General features: G+C 37.8%; 4 protein-coding genes across 6 annotated transcripts; 2 read left to right on the top strand and 2 right to left on the bottom strand.

Moving 5' to 3' along the window:
• The first annotated feature begins 297 nt into the window (after positions 1 to 297).
• ndufa1 (NADH:ubiquinone oxidoreductase subunit A1) lies at positions 298 to 1,005 on the top strand. The gene is made up of 3 exons (XM_056769845.1): positions 298 to 547; positions 742 to 831; positions 908 to 1,005. The coding sequence occupies exons 1-3, from the start codon at positions 446 to 448 to the stop codon at positions 926 to 928; spliced, it is 213 nt and encodes a 70-aa protein (XP_056625823.1). The 5' UTR covers positions 298 to 445; the 3' UTR covers positions 929 to 1,005.
• An 898-nt stretch (positions 1,006 to 1,903) lies between these two features.
• Positions 1,904 to 4,583, bottom strand: nkap (NFKB activating protein). The gene is made up of 8 exons (XM_056769795.1): positions 3,949 to 4,583; positions 3,637 to 3,717; positions 3,301 to 3,365; positions 3,098 to 3,193; positions 2,947 to 2,986; positions 2,611 to 2,805; positions 2,387 to 2,536; positions 1,904 to 2,293 (listed from the first exon to the last, which is right to left on the bottom strand). The coding sequence occupies exons 1-8, from the start codon at positions 4,266 to 4,268 to the stop codon at positions 2,119 to 2,121; spliced, it is 1,122 nt and encodes a 373-aa protein (XP_056625773.1). The 5' UTR covers positions 4,269 to 4,583; the 3' UTR covers positions 1,904 to 2,118.
• A 2,984-nt stretch (positions 4,584 to 7,567) lies between these two features.
• On the top strand, positions 7,568 to 11,346 carry zbtb33 (zinc finger and BTB domain containing 33). The gene is made up of 2 exons (XM_056769620.1): positions 7,568 to 7,695; positions 8,335 to 11,346. Exon 2 carries the CDS (start codon positions 8,337 to 8,339, stop codon positions 10,188 to 10,190), a length of 1,854 nt encoding a protein of 617 aa, XP_056625598.1. The 5' UTR covers positions 7,568 to 7,695; positions 8,335 to 8,336; the 3' UTR covers positions 10,191 to 11,346.
• A 275-nt stretch (positions 11,347 to 11,621) lies between these two features.
• On the bottom strand, positions 11,622 to 19,450 carry tmem255a (transmembrane protein 255A). 3 transcript variants are annotated; one of them, XM_056769621.1, is made up of 10 exons: positions 19,163 to 19,449; positions 18,608 to 18,750; positions 18,023 to 18,085; positions 16,196 to 16,285; positions 16,000 to 16,065; positions 15,570 to 15,658; positions 15,291 to 15,362; positions 14,715 to 14,877; positions 13,849 to 13,989; positions 11,622 to 13,331 (listed from the first exon to the last, which is right to left on the bottom strand). In XM_056769621.1, exons 1-10 carry the CDS (start codon positions 19,215 to 19,217, stop codon positions 13,188 to 13,190), a joined length of 1,026 nt encoding a protein of 341 aa, XP_056625599.1. In that variant the 5' UTR covers positions 19,218 to 19,449; the 3' UTR covers positions 11,622 to 13,187. The 3 variants fall into 3 exon arrangements, with proteins under 3 accessions (XP_056625599.1, XP_056625600.1, XP_056625602.1); XM_056769622.1 differs by lacking the exon at positions 18,023 to 18,085 and having other exon boundaries at positions 19,163 to 19,450; XM_056769624.1 differs by lacking the exon at positions 15,291 to 15,362.
• Positions 19,451 to 21,709: the final 2,259 nt, after the last annotated feature.

The following is a 21,709-nucleotide window of genomic DNA, read 5'->3' as shown; positions in this document are numbered from 1 at the left end:
AACAACACCCTTATGTACGCGTAAGCCTATTGGGCGGAGAGAGAGTGGATTGGCTAGATTATTGGACTGGCGTTGCTCATTCGTACTGCTTTGGTTCATTTTCTTATTTAATAAACAGATAGATGGATAAATGAATGGATACGATAAAAATGAGACATTCAGTCTATTTTAAGAGATATTTTATTTAAGTTTAGCTATTCGATATAGAAAAAAGAATATTATCAGTGCCGCGGGGTGACGCTGTAGTTTTGCAGAGGCGTTTTTCAGTTCCGGAAGCGGAAGCCACTATTGGACGTTTCGGACGTTGTTTTCGTGACCGTCATAGGGGCAGACATTTTGCTCCATGTAGAAGGCAACTTTCGAAGATATTTTAGCAAACCTTTGCATTACTCGTGCCTGCTAAGTCTTTTTTTCTCCGTCCTTGTACTCAAATTTCACCACAATCATGTGGTATGAAATTTTGCCCGGTTTTGCTGTTATGACCGTTTGTTTGTTCATTCCTGGCATTGCAACTACTTACATCCACAAGTTCACAAACGGTGGAAAGGTGAGCGATCTTTAAAATCACTGATTTTGACTCACGCGTTGCTTTGAGGTCATCACGTGACCCGTACATGCGTCAGTGCTTCACGCGTTTTACTATTTTGTTTCAGACAGATTGTTGAATGATGTTTCTTACTGTAATAGTGTATGTTATCTATGAACACTGCATATGTTATCCTCCTCCTATATTTCTAATAGGAAAAGAGGATTGCGAGGGTTCCCTATCACTGGTATTTGATGGAGCGAGACAAGAGAGTGTCTGGGAGTGGTGTATACTACCAAGCCAAGGTAGTAACATTTCTCACTATTGAAAATATTGTCACTAATGCAGGTATTTTAAAATAATCCTCTGTTTATTTGACAGGGACTTGAAAACATCAATTGAAGAGCCACCCAGCTGCCCTTTCAGAATCTTATAATGTACATTTTGTTCAGCTGTCTATTAAAATGTTGTCTAAGTTATTAGCAGTGGATGTTTCTTTATACATGTGATCCAAGGTATAAGTTTAGTTATCTATGTGAGTAATTTACATGCATTACAGTAGAAGAATCATTGATCTATTAAATTTATGAGAATTTCTAACAGTATATACTCTACCAGTGCTTGAAAATGGATGATGCACATTGCTCAAATATACACAGCCTATAGTGTTGATTGCTTCAATCGGTAATGTGCAGAGTAAAGGGATGGGATAAGCTGTCAAATTGTACTGAAGTCGAAACATTCTAATGTAAACGCATCTCGTGTAGAGCTATTCTTATTTGATAAAGCATCCATATAGATTGATTTTAAAGTACTTAAGTACGAAAAGAGATCAAAATTCTCTTTTATGTTAATTTAGAAGAACATTTGTGGAGCAAATTCAAATGACCCGTGTCAGCAAGTGGCCATTTAACATGCGCTTTCATCCATAACACATTGCTTACACAACACCATTTCAGGAACACACCCCAGAATTAAACTAAAACACTTGCTAGCATCCAACACCACAGTACACAAATCTGATATAATGGTTTTTGATGGCCTTCTTACTTGCAAAGTAAAAATATTACTTGCTAACTAGTAAATACATATCTTTTTACTTCCAAGAACTAATGTTATGGATGTATTGGAAGCTTGTGAGGGGTAATTACATAGATGCAGACATAAAATTAAAAACAAGAAACCTTTAGTTCTCAAATCTTGAAGAAAAGACTCAAACATGTTGAAATTTGACAGTAAAATCTCAGAACTTTCAGCCTTGAGGCACCCAACAAGTACTTGGTAAATAGTTTTATGAATGCGTGATCTTTCTTTAAAGGTTCTTTAATGGAAGGAATTTCAAAAGTTCACACACGGTGATTAACACATGACACAAAGTGTTTCACATGACAATTTTATTATGATGGAATACACACATTGCAAGTACTGCAGTGAAAAATATTCCACTGATCAGAATTTATTCGTAAAAATAATGTACATAACAAATTTCTTAATCCAGCATCAAGCTGGTAAAACCAATGTTTAAAACAAATCTATGTTTTTTACCTCTTAAAAAAAAAAAAAACAAGCAAAGAGAAATAACAAGAGGACAGTTACTTCTCATCTTTTCCTTTAGTCTTTCTGTACACCATTTCCCTGAAGCTGGAAAGGATTTTACTCTCTCTCTTTCTCCTCTCTTCCTGGTTAAACGATGCAAGTGCTCTCTTCTCATCGGCACTGTAGATCTGGTTTTCTTTTCTCAGACGCACAGCCTCCATACGTCGATGTCTGAGGGTGTAAAACATTGAATAATTAGCGTATCACAAAAAAATGAAAATACCTTATCTATCTGTTATAACATATATCCATAGAAAACCCTACCTGCTTCCACTCATGACATATCCAGACTTCTCAAACTCTGAAATTTCATTGCTAGTCAGACCGATTTCACCTCTTCTTGGAATACGTTTTCCAGCTTTCACAAACTCAGCCATGGCTGCACCTTCACCTGGTAGCAAAGCGTGTCCAAAACTACAGACATTGCACATTAGAGAATCAGCTTTCTGATAAAAATAAAATAGTCCAGGATGACAATAAAATCTTACTCAAGAGGTTTATCATCTTGGGATAGGGCTGTGAGAGGTGCTTCGGGTCCAACAACATGTTCCCCAACACCAGTTTTCTCCACCCATGAGATTTCATTTACATCCTCTTCCTCTGCTTCTGCCTCTGACTGGTCACTGTTTGAGCAACTGGATTCCTTGTGATTCTTCTTTTCCTTCTTTTTCTTTGACTTCTTCCTGCACAGAAAAAATATGTTGCCTTGTTCAACAACCGTGTCCTTATGTATGGCCAGTGTTTTTTATTGCTCAAGCGGTATGGAATATCACAACTTGGCGTTTAAATTGACATCCTATTTTTTGCTTAAATGACACACTTACTTTTTACTTTTCTTCTTTTTTTTCTTCTTTTTCATCTCCTCTGAAAACAAGACAGGTCAAGTCTTTATGTAACAGCTTCGCTTGCTTTACATCTCATAACATAACATGTAATAACACGTAAGAGTTTTGCAATAAAAGTAATGTTGCAAACCTTCAGAATCACTCCCCGACTCACTGTCCTTCGAGTGCTTCCTGTTCTTCTTCTTTTTGGATTTCTTCTTTTTCTTTTTCTTCTTTTTTTTGTCCTCTGTGGGCATGAAATCAGTAATGGGGATTATTTCTTCTTAAAATTGAAATTCACATTGAAAAACATGGTGTTTTTAATCGACTTTGTGACTGAGATGAACATCTTACCCTCTGAACTTGACTCCGAGCTGCTGTTTTTCACATCCTCTTCTACAGGAGTGTGCTCATCTGAGCTATTGAAAGAGATATACGTGAGATACATGTGAAAGATTACATAAACACTACAATGCAGAAAAGTTTATATTTGTAAAACTTTCAAAGGGGACAGAAACTAATTACGAGATCCTAAAATATTAATACTAGTTGTAGACTGGGCATGTGACTGTTACTGTTAATGTGCTTGTGTTTTTTAACAAATAAATTGTGTGAGTCTGATATGCAACCATATCATAATTACAAATAGCTCACTATTTCACTGCGGTCACCAAAACTGGTTGAACTTACTCAGGTTCTCTGACTCGCGGTGAATAACCCCAGACCTCTGGACATCCCAGTTCACCAATTCTCTCACGTTCTTGCAGGCGTCTTATCACAAAAAACAAACAAAATATTTCATTAAAACACTTTTTCTCCTATAAGCTACCTTGATCATGTTAAATTACTGGCTTCTTCAGATATGCTTTCACATCATGGTGACAATTCAATCACCATTTACTCCAGACTTTATACCCTGTATTTGACACAAACAATTAATCATTTAACTTGTATCGTTTATAGAGAGTATATCTATGGTTTAATTAAAAAACATAAAATTACCTCGCGATGAAGGTGTCTTGTCTCTGTCGTTGAGCATCATCTCTCTTGTCATAGTACTCGGATCTTGATCCAGGGCCGTAATCTTTGTCCCTCTGATCGGACCAATGTTGTCGATCTCGTTCTCTGGACCTCGACCGACTGCGAGAAGTCGCCATTCGAAACCGGTTTCGATTATTCTCTCTATCTGTGTACCGGGGTTTGTGGTCATCCTCGTATTTGGAGTTTCTCAGATCTCGGTTCGGTGAGCGGCTGCGCGAGCGACTGTGGAAGCGTCTTTTCGGACTCACAGGGTCCGGGTATTTTACCTCAAGTTCGGGCATTATTATTGAATGGCTCACTTAATAATTTAAAACAGTTTTCCTTTGTTGTAGATCTCAAAACCGTTTGTTAATTACATTTTATGGGTCATGTCGCAGTTCAGTGAGAGCACGCAAAGCTAATGTAACCTAGCGAGCTATGCATTTAAACTTTATCAGTTTAAAGTAAAATATTTAACATTAATTTAAACTACATTTACTTACGGTTGTGCTGAGATTCACCACAAAGTTAAAAGACACATTGAACGAGTGCCCTAAGAAAAAGTTGCACTAGTGTGTTTACGCATCCCTCGCGTTGAGTTCTTCTATTGTAACCACACGTGATTAACCATTGCAGGACAAACGCACTATCGCCCCCTAGAGACACAGAGCGTAAATGTAGGTACTGATTTTGTATTATTTGTTGGCGTTTTGAAGTGCATAAAAGTGTGTATTCTACAAACACACTGCTAGTTATGATATTTTAATAGTTTGTCCTACATATGGAGACTATGATACAGTCTTTGATTATCATGCCTTTTGTGTCATTGCGTTAAAATACAGCGCCAAGGGTCCATGCATGTATATTTCGTCACACATAAAATAGTTGGCAGTAGGAAGTTTTTGCTGCAGAAAAAAGTTTGCTTTGAAAAAGTGATTAAGTTCATTTGTTGTATTATATTTGAAGATAATTCATTGGAGATACTCCAAAAATAGGCTATAAGTTTATGTTTGTTGTGGTATATCATTGTTTTAGAAATGCATGGTGGTTGTGCTTAAAGGGATAGTTCACCCAAAAATGTTAATTCTGTCACCATTTACAAGTTGCTCCAAACATGTATATTTAAATAGATATCCCATTTCGAACGCACCGATAGTTCCAGGAAATGCCAATGGTCATGTTCTATCGCTGTTCTTCAAACTTTTCATGTATTTTCATGAAAATAAAGTATATTTATATTAATAATGTTTGACGAGTGTTGCTTTTTCAAATGCTCGTTATAAATGACTCAATCTTGTAGTGATTTTAGGTCAAGCAGTACTTCCTATTGATCACAGAACCGTACGTAGTTCACGGAAGCACAATGCATGAAACACAGAATCGAATTTCAGTGTGTGTCTACATTAGATGCGAGAAGCTCGTTTTCACCTTGCAGATGACGCAGACGTGTCGTAAGTTCCGGTCCTGAAATGCTGCATTTTTCGTTTTGTTCCAGTAGGATAGCATCTACTCTTGCAGGAGCTTTCTTCTCTGTCATTTTCCGGAAAAACAAGCCTCTGGTTCACGAGCATCCCAGAGATGACGGAAGCTAGACATCAATGTTAATAGCACTCTCAGTATCTATATTTTTCTTAAACAAACGGATCGATTCGCTTCAGAAGACCTTTGTTAAGACAACAGAGCCATGTCTAGCAGTTCTCTGATCATTGGATGCACTTTTTGGAGCTTCAAAAACTCAACACCCATTCACTCCCATTCTACCGCTTGGAAGTAAAATGAAACATGGTACTATATTTCCGACAGCATTAATCTTCAATAAGAAAACCATATTCAGTATGGTTTGAGGGTGAGTAAAACATGGAGAAATTTTGATTTGGTACAAAGTGTCCCTTTAACTATCTCAAACCGTTGCAAGTTCGAATGTGGATCAATTTGTACTATACATTTGTCTTTGTCTACGGTCATTGCCTATACTTATTTAGGTAAATCAGTATATGAAGAGTTTGGTTTCAAAATGAGAAAACTTATTTTTTATCATGTTAACATGTTTGCTATCACACACCAACTGCAATTTGATTTAAAAGAATTGGAATGGACCATAAAAAAATACATTTGGAAATCACGTGGGAACTAAACTCTTCATATGTTGATGTATACTTTATGTCGTCTATTGATGTCGTCTTAATTTGTCATCCTGCTGACCTTTTTTCTGTCTTTTTTACTACCATCTTTATTGTCACTTTTTTCTGTTATCTTTAATGTTGTCCAGATCTGTCGTCCTTACCTTCAAATGTATATGTCGTCCTCCATTTCATCTGTATATGTCTTCCATATGTCATCCTCCATGTCAGCTGTCAGCCCGAAAGTGTCATTAATGAGTCCATTTACATTTATTCATTAAGCAGATGCTTTTATCCAAAGCTACTTACAGAGAGCTCAGGGAGCAATAAGCGATATATCATTCATGAGCAATAATACAATAGGTGCTACAAAGTTAGTTTCAGCAAGAGCTAGACCAATACCAGTTTAGAGAAAGTGAGAGGGTTAGTGTTTTTTCTCAATCATTTGTCTGTGAAGTATTCACAAAAGAGATGGGTTTTAAGTAGTTGATGGGTTTTAAGTAGTTTTTGAATGTTGTGGGAGACATGGGTGACCGAACTGAGTTCCACCAGGAAGTAGTTGTGAAAGAGAATGAGCGGGAAAGCGATTTACTGCCCTTATGAGAAGACTGGTTTTCTGTGTAGGAGGGTGTGAAAGTATGCCAGTGAAGATCCAGTGATAGTCCTGCAGGCAAGCATTGGTGACTTGAATCTGATACAGGCTTCAACCGGTAGCCAGTGGAGAGAGATGTAAAGGGGTGTCACATGAGCCCTTTTGGGCTGTTGGAAGACGAGGCGTACTGCTGCATTCTGAACCAGTTGGAGTGGTTTGATATCCTTCGCAGGAAGACCAGCAAGGAGAGCATTGCAGAGTGCTCAGTGAGATAGGGTCTAACCTTTCTTATGTTGAATAAGGCATATCAGCATGACTGCGTTGTCTTTGCAATGTAATTATTGAAGGACAGCTGTTCATCAAATATGACTCCGAGGTTCCTGGCTGTTTTGGAAGGAGTGATTTTGGTTTTACAACGTCGGATGCCGAGAACGTTTTTGCACCGCGGGGTGTGCCGGAAACAGAGTAGTTCTGTCTTTGCCGGGTTTAGCTGGAGGTGATGCTCTTTCATCCGAGCTGAGATGTCTTCTAGGAAGGCTACCACAGTTGTATCGTCTGGGTGAAACGAGATGTTGATCTGGGTGTCACCATAAAAATAGAATGCACAGAAAGTAGTCTGAAAGGGAAACTATTTAAATAATAATCTTTATATTTTTTAGTCTGGCAAACGAATTTAAACCTAAAGCCTCGAAAAATGTAAATCTAATGAACCCATGCACGAAGTAAAAGTTAAGATGTAGGTAAAGCGGACACATTCACTAATATTAAAAAGTAAATATGCAGTCTCGAAATAATGTGATCAAATAGTCGTTTGCGTTATTGGTTTGTCTATTAACATTCAGCACACGTCTGCAGTGACAGACTGTTGTGTTGCGCGACTCCTGCCGGCCGCTGCGAGACTCGTTCATCCAACACAAGGAACTCGAGCTCCGTTGTGTTGTCCACGGCAACTGCATTGTCGCTGTCAGTATTGTTTATCAACAAAGGAATCGTGGATTTTAACGGGTCTCACTGCAGGTATGTTAGCCAGCTTCAGTAACTCTTTAGATTTCAACTTTGATCTATGATAACTTGTAGCCTGCACATGAGTTGCTGTGCATCACAGTCTGATAGGCCGCAGTTTGCCGCCAAACCAGGAAGGAGAGTTAAATTGAGCCATTTGTTTTTGTTTTCGGGATGACCACTGCCCACCCTAACAGTTCAGTATGACATCCTCCAAAAGCGACTGTAGTACAGCAAACGCATCTTGTTTAAATTAGGGAAATACTTTTACGTCACTTTGCATTTAGCATATCTTTTTCTGCTCTCCTTTTGTTGCTATACAGCTAGCCAGCTAGCGTGCTTTTGATTCTGCTTACTCTCTTTTAAGATTGCGATACAGTATTTACTTTAAAGGTGAATAACACCTTGTAAAATATACTTTTGCCAGTGCAACTGCATATTTATGTTTGAACACAAAGCTTTTGTTGTTGTTAGACAGCTGAAGTGTGTCCGTATTTATCCATTTCTTGCATACTGAAAGCACACCTTCTTATCTTTAGAAAGCTTTGCATGCTACAGCATGAGTCCAAATTTAAATTGTTGCATTTATACATTTAATTTGATATTATATTGGTTAAAGGATGCAAGTAACACTTTACTCTTGTTTTCCAACAGGGATGTCGAAACTTAAGCTTATATCTGTAGAGGACACCGAGTACCCAGCATCACTGTTGAAGTCCATCAATGAACAGCGAAACAATGGTTTATTCTGCGATGTCACCATAATCGTGCAAGACCGCAAGTTCCGGGCACACAAGACAGTGCTGTCGGCCTCGAGTACTTATTTTCGCCAACTTTTCTCTGTTGCCGGACAAGTTATAGAGCTGAACTTCATTAAGGCAGACATATTTGAGATGATTTTGAATTACATATACAGCTCTAAAGTCTTCAGGGTTCGATCAGACAAACTTGAGGATCTCATCAGCGCCGGTCAAATTTTGGGTGTGAAGTTCATAGCCAATTTGGCAACTCCTCTCGCACAAGTCAAGGGATTACCCGGCCTGTCCAGAGAAGGAGACAACAACAGCGTTAATTCTTCAGAGAAAAATGGAGAAGAGCACAACATGCCTATCATTACAGAGTCATTCTCGCTGTCTGCTGAAGAGTTCAACATGGCGAGCTGTGGTATAGAAAAGGAAGTGGACTCTGACGATGACGATATTCTTTTTGTCTCAAAAACAGAAGCCCCACAAGCTCAAAAGACGAAGTTGTCTGAAGTTAATAACGTAGAGTCAGAAAGAGGGCCAGACGCTAAAAAACAAAAAGTCACAAATGATGAAGGGATGGGCTCTAAACGTTCAGCGGACCAAGAAGGAAAAGACAAACTTCCTGAATGTACAGAAAAAAATCTTCCACTCCAAAACAACGTTCAGCCTCAGTTTCCAAGTAGCGGTTTTATCACTTCACCTGTCAGAACCAACTCAAATACTGAGCCCACCACACCGACTCCCATGACCACTCCAGATCCTCACAGCACCTCAGTGCCTCTCGAAAACAGGGAGATGCTCAGTGCTCCAAAAAAGAAAGCTCTTCCAGGACAGTCGCCAGATCAACAAAGCAAACTCAAACTGTCAACTTATAGCCCCAATAATGGGCCAGGGAATAGAATAAACCCAGTTTCAGCAAAAAAGACAATAACGTTAGACAAAGCTTCGGAAATCGATTCGCTATCGCCGGGTTGTAAAGTCTATGCTAACATAGGTGAGGACACCTATGACATTGTGCCTGTAAAAGAGGACCCAGGGGAGGGGGCTGCTCCTTGTAGAAAACCCGAAACAGCACACGGAGAAGACTGTGTGACCAATGACTCGCCCCGTGGAAAGAAAAAAATCAAGCAGGACCAAGATGATCACTATGAAATTGTAATGGACGGCAAAACTTTCTTCGTGTGCACCGTGTGCAAGCGTCCCTATGTGTGCCTGACAAGTCTCAGGCGTCACTATAACACTCACTCGTGGGAGAGAAAGTATCCGTGCCATTACTGCGACAGGGTTTTCGCTCTGGCAGAATACAGAACCAAACACGAAATCACTCACACGGGGGAAAGACGCTACCAGTGTTTACTTTGCCATGAAACGTTTCTCAATTATCAGATTTTGTCCACTCACTGCAAGCAGATTCACAACCAGGACCCTTCAGGAAGAAAACAGAAAGATGACTCGTGCAACAACTTGTACCGTCTCTTGCCTTGTAAAACATTGCAATTGAAAGCGTATTCCTACGTGTCCGAGAATTCAGAGGGAATACCGCCGGTCACTGACGACGAAAGCGTTCAGCATATTAGCCCGGGTAAAGAGCACTTTTCAAACCAGGCACTTCCATCAAGCCAAGGCAAAGTACTGAACTGGGATGATGTTTTTGCAGAACCCAAGACACATGCTGATGTTCGAACCGATCCCCCTCCATTACCCGTCAACCAAATAAACGCGAGCACAACAGAATTTGAGTTTGTTATACCAGAGACGTACTGAGCAAAGTTGTTCTCTGCCTGGTGCCTTGTGTTTTTTGGGGGGTCTTTAATATGAGGGGTAGACGTGGTTGTGTGTTTTTGGACCAAATATTTCATCTTAACTCCTGTATCCATCAACCATCTATCAACTCGGTTGTTTGCAGGTGCTTTTTGTTCATGTACATTTCGAATCATGTATTAGCTTCGGTTTACAGTTTCACAGCTCATTATTAAATCCTAAAAATGTTTTTAGACAAATGATTAGGTAGGTAGATAATATGTATGTTTTCTATAACTACTGCACGGTAGACCTGACTTTGAACTGTCGTCTCTTTATTTTCTATTGCTTTTTCGGGTTCTGTTTTGAGGGCAGAACAGCCATGTTGGATATAATTAGAGATCCATTACACACTGTTGCAGGAATTTTTTATACTTAAATGTTTTTTTAACAATCTTGGAACTGTGTTTCAATGCTATTTGGGATAATGTTATGAAAAAGCAGCTAAAAAATGTCTAAAAATAATGGACCCAAGTCAGCATACTAAATGATTCCTTTCTTTCACTGACATGCTAACATGTATTTTTATTTCCCATGCAGTACTTTTTGTAGTTATTAATGTTCGTTTGGCACTAGATATATAAGTATTAATGGGAGGTTCTGGTTTTAAGAACGAGTTTGAAAGTATGTATTTATAGTTCTTGTTGATTGTAATCAAGTTGTAATGAAGATGGAGTAAATAAGTGGAATATTTTAGTTATCTGTCCATTAGTTATGCTTTTAAAGTTGTGAAGGTTATTTATATGCAGGCCATATATCCACACTAATGCTAACAGCATTAACATGAGGACGGAAAACTACAGATGAATCTCTTATGTCTGGAGAAAAACATACAGGAATGACCAAGCCAACGTTTAAGGGTCCTATTTGTAACACAAAGGACATCTCATTTTCAATAGATTTTTGTACATATATAAAATTTTATTTTTTACAGCTTAGTCTTCTCTTTAATAAATTAGGATTTGTAGAATCTGTGAATATGATAAGATTTCTTCTGTTTGTCGGGATGCTCTTAACATCTTAATCATCATAACGGTTTCTTCCTTTTTTTAAAGAAAAAAATCATATTTATTATTTGGTCTAGTGCGGTATAGAATACAATAAAGCTTTAAGGAAACTATACATGTATTTCTTTAATTTTTTAGAAGCATTATGTCAATATGAAGGATTTCTCAGCATCAGTTCTCCATGGTGATAACCACCAGTCAATCCTGAACATTTCAAAAGGGTATTACAATAGAAAATTTACAATGCACCCTTTCACCAATATAATCTACAAATATAGTCTGTAATATGCATGTTTAAAAACAGCATATAGACGGTTTCAGCGGCAACAACATAAACAACTGTCACGTAGCCAAACTTAACTTCGGGTAGACCTCCACAAAAAATCAATAACTTTTGAGTAATTTGAATTTAATGTAATACAAATAATATAATATACAATAATAATATAAATAAATTAATACTAAACTAAAATTGTTATATTATAACTAAACGCAGACCAGAAGTTGACTTCGGTCCAAGGACGTGCGTTCAATGAAACCGTCTATAATGGATTTAAATACAATGTCAAATGCAAGCGACAGTTTTTTGAACATGCAGATTTGTTGTACTAATAAAAATAGTCACCATTCCATATCAAAATCAATGGTAAATAATGCTTAACATAATTATGGTAAAAAAATGTTACAAGCCAAAAAACCCTAAGCACAACATAGTTACGGTCAACCAGGTAGTAATAAGACTGTTGCATTGTAATAGCTCTACTAGTTTAGCTTTAGTAAAGGACAATGTTCTTGGTATAAATCACGCACATAAAGTACAGTTTACAGACTTAACATTCACAGTGAATACACAAACAGACAAAAAGAATACTACAAGTCTTAAGACTTCATTCTGTTGTGTTACGAGAAGGCAGTTTGATTGTTTATGTACAACATGTATCACATTGCACATATAGATATCATCTGCAAAGTGAACAGAATGTTAACTGGTTTTGTTACTACATTGTGAAAATTAAGTTATTTTTAATTTGTGCAATTTTGTTTTTGTAATATTGTTTTTGCAAAGCTTTTTACATTTGGTGAGGTCTGTCATTTCTTGATAGAAACAACAGCAAAACAAAAAGGCAGATGAAAGTGAGACCTAATATTTCATACAACTATTTAAAACCTTATAACTTTGCATAATTCAAGCAAAGGACATTTTTTTGTCACATAAGATTATTTGAATTTATGACCTGATTGAGTGCTTGACTTAATGCTGAAGAAACGCCACATAACACAGGTTAGATCTTAACCTCCTAATAAGCACTAAGGAAAATAGTAAGATTCTGCCTCGATATGTACAGTTCTTTGCAATCTAGCTGCCAAAAACAGTTAAAAACAACTCAAGTAATAATCTAGAACTGTGAATACAGTCAATTCTAAAAACAATAAAGTGCAAATCAATTGAAAGATAAGATCTGAGACAGACACTGTGCCAATTTTGAAGAGAGAGGTTCACAATGAGTCAGGTAGAGGATGAATGAATCACAAGTGACTCACAGACATTATCACTAATAGGGAGAGATGGCAAGCCGGGAGGAACTGTACAGGAGGCGGACACACATTTTAAGGCTTATCTGTGAACAGTCTTGATCTCATTGCGAGGCTAGTTGTTACAAGGTATAGTCCTAATGTACAGAGGCTGTATCGCATGAATATTTTACACATCCGATTTGTTGACTCGAGCAAATGTGTTCAAGGTTTAATGTTGCATATTACATCTGTTCTATGGTGATGGATGCTGTAGTCTCTTCACACAGCCTCCCTTAATAACCAATGGCACTCAATCTGAAGAACCTCCTCTGCAGATTTTGTTCATTCAGAACAATGATTGTTTATGATTGGTGACACTAATATCCAGAAATGCCCACATGGCAGCAAAACCTATCGGTTTGCTCCTCAGGCTGGTCCCTTAGGGGCTGTATGGAGGGGGCTTCTCATCAGGTGGATAATACGGAGGAGAATATCGAGGTGGGATCATAGTTGGCCACATGTGACTGGTTCCAGACTGGGAATCATCAGACAGGCCGGCAGAGTCAGGAAACATGCTGGCACCCTGCAAAGACACGTTTTCCAATATTCAGTATTTTTTCAATATTCTTTCAGTTCTTCCATGTTCACAGCACGTACATCTAAGAAGGTTATATTCTGTTGCATGAATTTAGCTGTAGTATTTTATATGAAAGGTGCTTGAAAGGAGCTCTAGCATTCCATTCAACATAAAAATTGTTTTTTGTATTGTAAAATATAGTATATGCTTTATTTGCTTCCAAAAATAAAAGCATACTTCTAAATGGTCATCAGTGGGGAAAGATGCCTGTATAATGATGTACATGACATCATTCAATCCCTAAGTTTGAATAGCCCAAACTACATTTATGATTATTGAAAATCTATACTTCTGTGAAAATGTATATACCCATCCAGATGTAAATACAAATATTACAATGATTCTTTCAGTTAATAATATGTCAGAAACAAAGGGGCGGTGTCCTGGAATATTAGAGATAAAAATAATGGCCATAGACAGCATGCAGCCCTTAAACTAGGTTAATAGTACAGATGGTGGTTACCTGAAAGTCATAAGCGGAGTATGGAGGTAAGCAGGGGGCATTGTTGTAAAAAGAGTCGGAGGTGGTGGGTCCAGTGGTCACTGGGGGTGGTGGTACAGGGAGAGGTTCTGGCTCACAGGAATCTGGTGCTTCTGTAGGCATCTTTCAAAAATAAATGAAGAATATTATGTGCACAGTATGTATTAATTTATTTGTTAGTAAAGATCGTAAACAACGCTGGTTTAAGTTATTTTTATTTTAGACTTTGAGCATGAGAAATTCGTTCAGATGGTGCTACATTAAAGGGCAGGAGCGATTCCTCCATCTTTCACATTCTGTACCTAGAGGTCACGTCGTGACGTTTTTACACTTCTATTGTTCTCACACATTCACGTGACGCGAATTCACAGGTCAGATTACACCAAACTTGGAACTTTGCTATGCAGCGAAATGTCTTCGTACAGGCTTGCGTTTCTGGTCTGTCGCATCTGTATGCATATGAATGGAAGTCAATGGAGCAAAAAGGCAATGTGACCGGAGCATTAGGTATTATTTAAATTTGTATATAATTAAGTTTAAAAGATGTTAATTTAATATTTCGTTTCAGTTCTATTTGATCGGTTGGAATTGATTTTGTTCTAATGTTTGTGTGGTATTTAAAATATATTGTTTAATTGTCTCACTTTTTAAGGTGGTTATGTAACCAAGAAAATGAATATGTTAGCCCAATCATATTTACATTTATAGAAACTAATCGCAAATATTTAAAGTATACACTTTCAGAAAAAAGGTTCAGATCATACAAATTTTTTGTTTTCTTAAACATTAAAACAGTAGAGTAGCATATTTTAGGAAATGCATTTGTGCATAGTGCATTTTGATCTCACCATGTCCTTAAAGCCCCCCAGGACCGCTGCTGTGATGATGCCCAGAAACAGGGCAATAATGTTGAGGATAGTAGCAGACCACAGCAGATGGTAAAGATGCACAACATCCTGGCAGCTCCGCACCTCCGTGTACTCATGATATCCACCTCGCAGCTCCACTCGACTGAGTTGGTTGAAAGTGAGTCCAAGCAAACACGTTATTCCACAGCATTTTTGTACAGTAACAGACACAGAATGGTGACAGGAAATGTAACAAAAAAATGCATGACGGAATGGCGATTCATGCGATAAGACAAACAAAAACATCTGCATACCAGCTCACATCACTCTTAAGAAAAGCATGAAATGGATAAATATATCCGACTCCCTTATGTACTCTCACTGTCACATATACTAAATTGTCTCTCCTCACCTCTGAAAGAGGAACCGGAGGATGAGAAATAACGGTTCCTCTCATTTCATCAACAATGTAACTGTACAGACAGTTCAGTGACGGTACACAGCCACACTTAATACGTTAACAACAACATATAATGGGCTGTCAATGTCAGAGGGGCTAGAAGTGGAAAGACCTACTTCCAAATCATGGAGGATTTCCTAAATTTTTTCAAAACCTCTTTATTCTGAAGTCCCATAAGAGGATGCTCTCTGAAACATAAATAAACACAAACGTTCTTTCGAACAGAGCTGATTTTCAGGGGAGAAGCACACACCAAATACAAGCAAATTTAAACCAGAACGTAACCAAGGTAAAACAAGGACAGCAGTTTTTCCAGGTCTGACTGTTTGCAGAAGACAACCTACGGTTAGTTTAGGGTTAACACTAATATAGGACGAAGGCACATGCGCACATACTTTCCACAGTTGTAAAGGTCACAGCAGTAGCAGGTGTTGCTCTTCACACGCAGGTTACACGAGACCCGAGATGCAGTTTGACATACGACCTGAAAGACAGATGTGTGTTTTCTTAATGGGATCCTACGACATAAGAGACCGTTCACCCAAAAACAAAAATGTGTCATATATATTCGACCCTCATCAAAACTTGTATATGACTCTTCGTGGAACACAAAAGAAGATATTTTGAGAAGTGTCCATACAATAGATGTCAAAGGGGCCCTATGTTGTTTGGTTACCAACGTCCTTCAAAATATCTTTTTTGTGTGTTTTGCAGAAGAAAGAAAGTCAAACAGATTTCAAATGACATGAGAGAGAATACATCATTTTTGAGTGAACTATCCCTTTAAGAGATAGTTTGTAGGTTTGTGTAAGCAGAACAACTCACATCTATATCAAAAGAGGTTCCACTGGAATAATATTCACATCGGCCTGCATACACAGGTCTCAGGTCCTTTGAAACAACATATGTAGTCATAATAATGCTTAAACATTTCATGTCAAATATCTTATTTATATAATACATGAAGAGCTTGAGGTTATAATAGCAATGTTTCTGTAATACATGGTGCGGAAGAACTTACTATATGTCTTGCAGCAAACACTCCATCCACAATAGCGCAACAGAAGGCAGCCACCACACCAAAGCTGATGAAGACAATGGAGGCCACCAGCTGTAAGCAAAAGAGCAATGTCAAACCCATTCACCTGGCGCACTCACTGCCTATGTATGATTTCCTGACTAACGTCTGCAGCTAGACACTCAATTGGCTTGTTGTGTCTGGCATCTTGTAGAGGTGTTTGTACGGTGATGTGGGGATAGTGCTGTCAGGACAAGTTCTCCCTGAAGTGTCATTGGTTTGTTATTGGATAAGTCTCTTATGAAGTGCTTTTACTCCCTTTCCCCAACTCAGCTAGAATTTAGATGCACGTCACTTACTTTTGTCTACAATTCAAATTTAAGTCATTCTTGAAAATAAAGGTGCTACATAGGTGTAATATAAAATATAAGATATAAAGGTAATATGCAATGGAAGAATCATTTTGACTGTATGGTTCGTTTAAAGGGACAGTTCACCCCAAAATTAAAATTCTGTCATCATTCACTCGCCCTCGAATTGTTCCAAATCTGTATAAATTTCATTTTTCTGCTAAACTTAAAGATATTTCGAAGAATGTTTGTAGGCAAAAGTAGGAACAAAACTACTATGGTGGTCAATGGTGCCCCAGAACTGTTTGGTGTCCCACTATGTTCAAAATATCTTAACAAAGGAATTTATACAGGTATGGAACAACTTGAAGATGAGTAAACGATGACAGAATTTAATATTCAATTCACAAAATATTACCTGTTTCAAAAAATGTTTTTGTAGTGTAAAAAGGTTACTTAGACTATTCAAATACAAAAAATAAATGGTTCTTTGGGAACCAAATATGGTTCCTCTGCGGCATCGCTGTGAAGAACCTTTTGTAGCACCTTAATCCAAACACCTTAAAATTGAAAAACATTTTAGCTGCTCAAATTTAAAGAGACAGTTCTCGCCAAAATACAAATTCTGTCAGTTCTTGGCCACCATTGACTACCACAGTAGGAAACATTACAAAGGTAGTCAAAAGTGCCCCTGAACTGCTTGCTTTGCAACATTCTTCAAAATATCTCCTTTTGTGTTCAACAGAACAAAGAAATGTATAAAGCAATCTTTCCTACTAAGGTCAGAACAAAGAAATGTACACAGATTTGAAACATCTTGAGGTTGAGTAAATAATGACAGAATTTTTGGGTGACCTGTTCCTTTAATAAAAACACAATAAAAATGATCTTATTTAATCATGTTCCAAAAAAATATTTCTGATACGAAATCATAGAGCATTTTGAGTGCTGCAATGCAAGCGATGAAATCTGACATCTTGATCAGAGGAGTCTGCTTACAATTTTAGTGACCTAAATATAGTGCAGAATCTTTCTGCACAAAAAAAGCAATTCAGTAAAATGAAATTCATATTTATAGTCGAGCCTTAACTTTTAGACTCATATACTCTCTATATGGATGAAGAGTCCATCCTGCATTGCTCCCCAGTAAGTGTTTTGATCCGGCCAGCATACCATCCTCATGCATTCTTTATTGGGATTGTAGCAACTCCTATTCGCTCTGCACTGCACTGGCTTCCGAACATTCCTGCCTGGACTTCCATCCCGCTCACCTTACACTAAGCTATTTCTGGGTGCATCTCACCACAAGCACTGCAACATGCTCTGCTATTCAAGCTAAACTCCCCATGAGCCCCTTCTGCCATTATGACAAGCTTACAACTGGAAGCTTTTTTTTTGACAGCGTGGGTGTTTGTGGTTTCAATTAAGTCAATACATGATAGAATGTACTGTGCATCTCATGTAATAAAACCCCTCTTACCATCTGCCTCTTATTTTCTATCAAATGGGCGCCGATGATTCCAAGAAAGGATCCGAAGCCAAGCTGAAAATATCATGGGGGGAAACTCAGTCACTATACAAATATGATCATATTTTCTCACAGGTAGATGACCTCATCTATTTACGCCCTGACCCACATAAACCGCACATTTCCACAAAGCCGTTTGTTTTCGACTGAACAGTGTTGTTTATTTCATGATGTGGTCCGGTTGAAAGCTATACATAAAATCCGGTCATGCCACTATCATATAGTATTTCAAAACAGCCGGTCCCTTAGGAACACCTGTTACGTGCACTGTTACATAAAAGCAGTAGGTTTCTTCCGGGCTGTTTGACCGGTACAGATTTGCTCTTGAATAATGAATGGAATGACTTTCCTCAATTAAGGCTTTGCATAATGAGGTAATGCACATTGGTCACAATTGTGGCGAGAATAAGTGGAAAAAATAACCAGCGAAAGGCTTTTCCTCCTCTCAATACTCATCACAAACCCATTTATACAGCGAGACAGTGTTTTGCTTTCTGCCCTGAGCGTGACTATGAACAACATGACGCAAATACTTACAATGACTCCAGGATAGTAGCCGCCCACAGTAATGTTTTGTGTCCTTGTGGTTGCGGCCAGCCCAAAGATCAGGATAAGTATGGATACAATAAGAAGCATCACTGTGACTATAATTGACTTTCTTTTTCTCCTCTTAAATGACCCTGTAACAGACAATAAGGAGGACGTCACACAACAACACACACGCCCTTTCCTCGAGCAACATTTGTTATTCATTCTATCCGGCAGACTGCCAGAGTTTCACTGCCACAACCCAGCCAAATAAATATGTCTGATGTCAGAGGAGGTGTTTATATGACTAAATAAAACATGTAAACAACATTAGGCCGCATAGAAATAAAATTCCACATATTGGCTGTATATTTTCATATTCCCTATTAACATTACACCGACATCGTGCATCCAAAACATACAGGAATGAAGGTTATTTGGCTTTCGAGACAGCATATTTTGATAAATAACGTCGTCAATTAAACGCATACAAATGTTAATTCGCGTATTTGGATGTCCGTGATGATCTGCGGGCGCAGTGAATGCCATTGACCTTGTACTCACCCATCGTATCTGAAATAGGTATACCGCTGCCTTGCGCATTCAGCCCCGCTGGCATTTTAATGGGTTATGCAGCATTAGCTGCAGTTATGATTTCAGGTCAAAAACAAAGAATGTAGTCAGCGAGACAAAAACGTCTTCCTTTAGTGTAGATGATGGGAAACCCCTGGCTTGCCGTGGCATTCTTTGACACCATGCGCGCTGCTCTCATCAGCATCAGTGTGTGTTCGTGAGTCCGCTTTCCTCCTTTCTCTTCGCCCGTTCTAGAGCCGCGGCGCCGCACGGAGTACCGCAATGCGCATGCGCGCAGCAGCGGACACGCTCGCTATCTTCTGTTCTGTGGGTCAGAAATATAATTGTTTGAAAACTGTTAACTGGCATAATTGTTGAAAATCTAAAAATACTTTCGTATCGGTCACATAATTGCTACGCAATATTCAAGGAAAACGCTTTGATGTAATTCTACAAGCACCCTGAAATGACGTTTAAAGCCTGTATTATTACACCATAGGCACACTTTGCAATTTGTTAAATATAAAAAACAAGTTGAATTGTAGGTTTTTCTTATGTGAACAATAGGCAAACTCTTCTGAAATCATCGATAATGAGCCAATGTCAAAATAATGTAATTGCGCCATCAGGTGGCCTTATGAGGAAAGCGTACGGGCAATAACACCGTTATTTAAAATGGTTTTAATTTATGGTGAAACACATATCCAAGTCACATCTCACATCTCACCCCCAAAAAAATTACTCTGGGAATAATGAAGAGTAATAAGAATATTGAATAACTTTAATAAATAAATAATGTTGTGATATTCCACATGGCCATTTCTGGAACCAGTGCTGGAATTGAAGGGGGATTGGGGGGTCGTAAGGCATTAGGGATCCCCCTTAAGAAGTAAAAAATGGACTTTGTGGGGGTCCCTCAGATATTTGTATTTGAGTAAAAATTATAATGACAAATGTGATTAAATTCATGCAATGGATGTGGTAAATTTTGTGAAGTAATTATTTACAATAATTTATATTCAGTTTGTTTATGGGCAGTGTTGGGTGTAATTAGTTACTAAGTAATTAGTTACTGTAATTGAATTACTTTACCCTTGAAAAAGTAAAGTGAGGGATTACTCATATGTTTTCTGTTATTTAATTACAGTTACTTTTGATGTACTTAAACTAAATACTTTGTGAAATATATGGTAATTGACATCAAAATTCAAAGTCTTACTTTAAAATCTGTGATTTAATGTATAATTCTCACCTTTGTAATACCTGGTCAGTTAATAATATTATTTATTATAAATTATTACATTATTTGATGTCTATCCTTGAATCACTTAACTAATCAAGGTTGATGTATAGAAAGTAATTAGTAATGAGTACCTAAATACTTTTTGGAGAGAGTAATTTTGACTGTAATCTAATTACACTATTGAATATGTAATGAGTAACTAGTAATTAATTACTTTTTCAGAGTAACTTACCCAACACTGTTTATGGGCTAGTTGTCATGTCTCTTTAAATTTAAAACGCCCCGCCCCACGTCTAAAGACCGCTAAGCGCAGGACACTGAAAGAAGCCTGTTCTTCTATGTAACCCTGTTTTAAATATAGTAGTATATAGTTATGCATATTATAATCAAATATATTGTGTATTTTGTATCAATTGTATATTGAGAGACTAACCCCCACCAAAAAAATGAGGGGGACCCCATAAGACTTGGTTCAATTCGAGTCTGGAACAATACATTTAACAAACAAATAAATAAAAAAAGGACTTATTTTAAACAAAGCAACTGTTAATGAACACGTTTTTCAATTATAGGTAAATTGGGAGAAACACATATTTTAAGCAAAACATGTTCTTGTCCGAAACATGTGCATTCATCTTTAAAGCAGCAAAGACGTTTGTTCACTCATACCTTGAGAACACAAAACACAGTGTGTTTCAGTTACGTAAGATAGTTCAATCAGTTATATAAATGCAATTAAAGCAAAGCAAAGTTAATGGATGTTTGTATACAAACAAGCACGTTTAGCTTGACTTTCGTCATCAAATCTAAAGTAACAGTCATTATCACACAGATTATTAGGCCTATAGCTTTGTGACAAGATCAAACTCGGCTTAGGTTCAATTCTCGATGGTCTTTCTTTGAATGACCTGCAAAGAAAGCAGAAAGAAGCAGTGAAGAGCGAACTTTCCATGACGCGAGTTCTTTTCACGTTAAAAAAATCACTGCTCAACGTGACCTGTTTACAAATATTACGCTTAATGAAAAATTATTTCAACGTAGGGTTATCTCGCATACACACCCATTGATCACTAAGAAAAACTATGTAGAACTTAAACCCGCACACAGTTCACGATAATCTAGTCTCTGTTATGCGTTAAGTAGTCTAATAAGTGTGGATGTTCCCTTTAACAGCCATTGCATCGAGCCAACTATTTAGAGTTTGTGGGTTCTAAACCTTACACTTATAATACCGTCACTGATGCTGTTTTAGTGATTGACGACAGCAAATGTAGATCCAGGCTGAAACTTATACT

The sequence above is a fragment of the Triplophysa dalaica genome, chromosome 16, assembly GCF_015846415.1.
Source record: "Triplophysa dalaica isolate WHDGS20190420 chromosome 16, ASM1584641v1, whole genome shotgun sequence".
NCBI classification, from domain to species: Eukaryota; Metazoa; Chordata; class Actinopteri; order Cypriniformes; family Nemacheilidae; genus Triplophysa; species Triplophysa dalaica.
Note: the sequence above shows the minus strand (reverse complement) of the source record. Positions and strands in the feature narration are given on the sequence as shown.

Bases quoted from the DNA above. Each gene is read 5' to 3' on its own strand.
- ndufa1 (XM_056769845.1), top strand. From the start codon at position 446: ATGTGGTATGAAATTTTGCCCGGTTTTGCTGTTATGACCGTTTGTTTG. The intron at 548-741 runs GTGAGCGATCTT...TATTTCTAATAG, and splicing joins AGTTCACAAACGGTGGAAAG to GAAAAGAGGATTGCGAGGGT. The intron at 832-907 runs GTAGTAACATTT...TTTATTTGACAG, and splicing joins GTGTATACTACCAAGCCAAG to GGACTTGAAAACATCAATTG.
- tmem255a (XM_056769621.1), bottom strand. From the start codon at position 19,217: ATGCCAGCGGGGCTGAATGCGCAAGGCAGCGGTATACCTATTTCAGAT. The intron at 18,751-19,162 runs GTGAGTACAAGG...TGTCTGTTACAG, and splicing joins ACCTATTTCAGATACGATGG to GGTCATTTAAGAGGAGAAAA. The intron at 13,990-14,714 runs GTGAGATCAAAA...TATTTTTGAAAG, and splicing joins TGGGGGGCTTTAAGGACATG to ATGCCTACAGAAGCACCAGA.
- nkap (XM_056769795.1), bottom strand. From the start codon at position 4,268: ATGCCCGAACTTGAGGTAAAATACCCGGACCCTGTGAGTCCGAAAAGA. The intron at 3,366-3,636 runs GTAAGTTCAACC...CTCTTTCAATAG, and splicing joins CCGCGAGTCAGAGAACCTGA to CTCAGATGAGCACACTCCTG. The intron at 2,806-2,946 runs GTAAGTGTGTCA...TTTTCTGTGCAG, and splicing joins AAAAAGAAGAAAAGTAAAAA to GAAGAAGTCAAAGAAAAAGA.
- zbtb33 (XM_056769620.1), top strand. From the start codon at position 8,337: ATGTCGAAACTTAAGCTTATATCTGTAGAGGACACCGAGTACCCAGCA.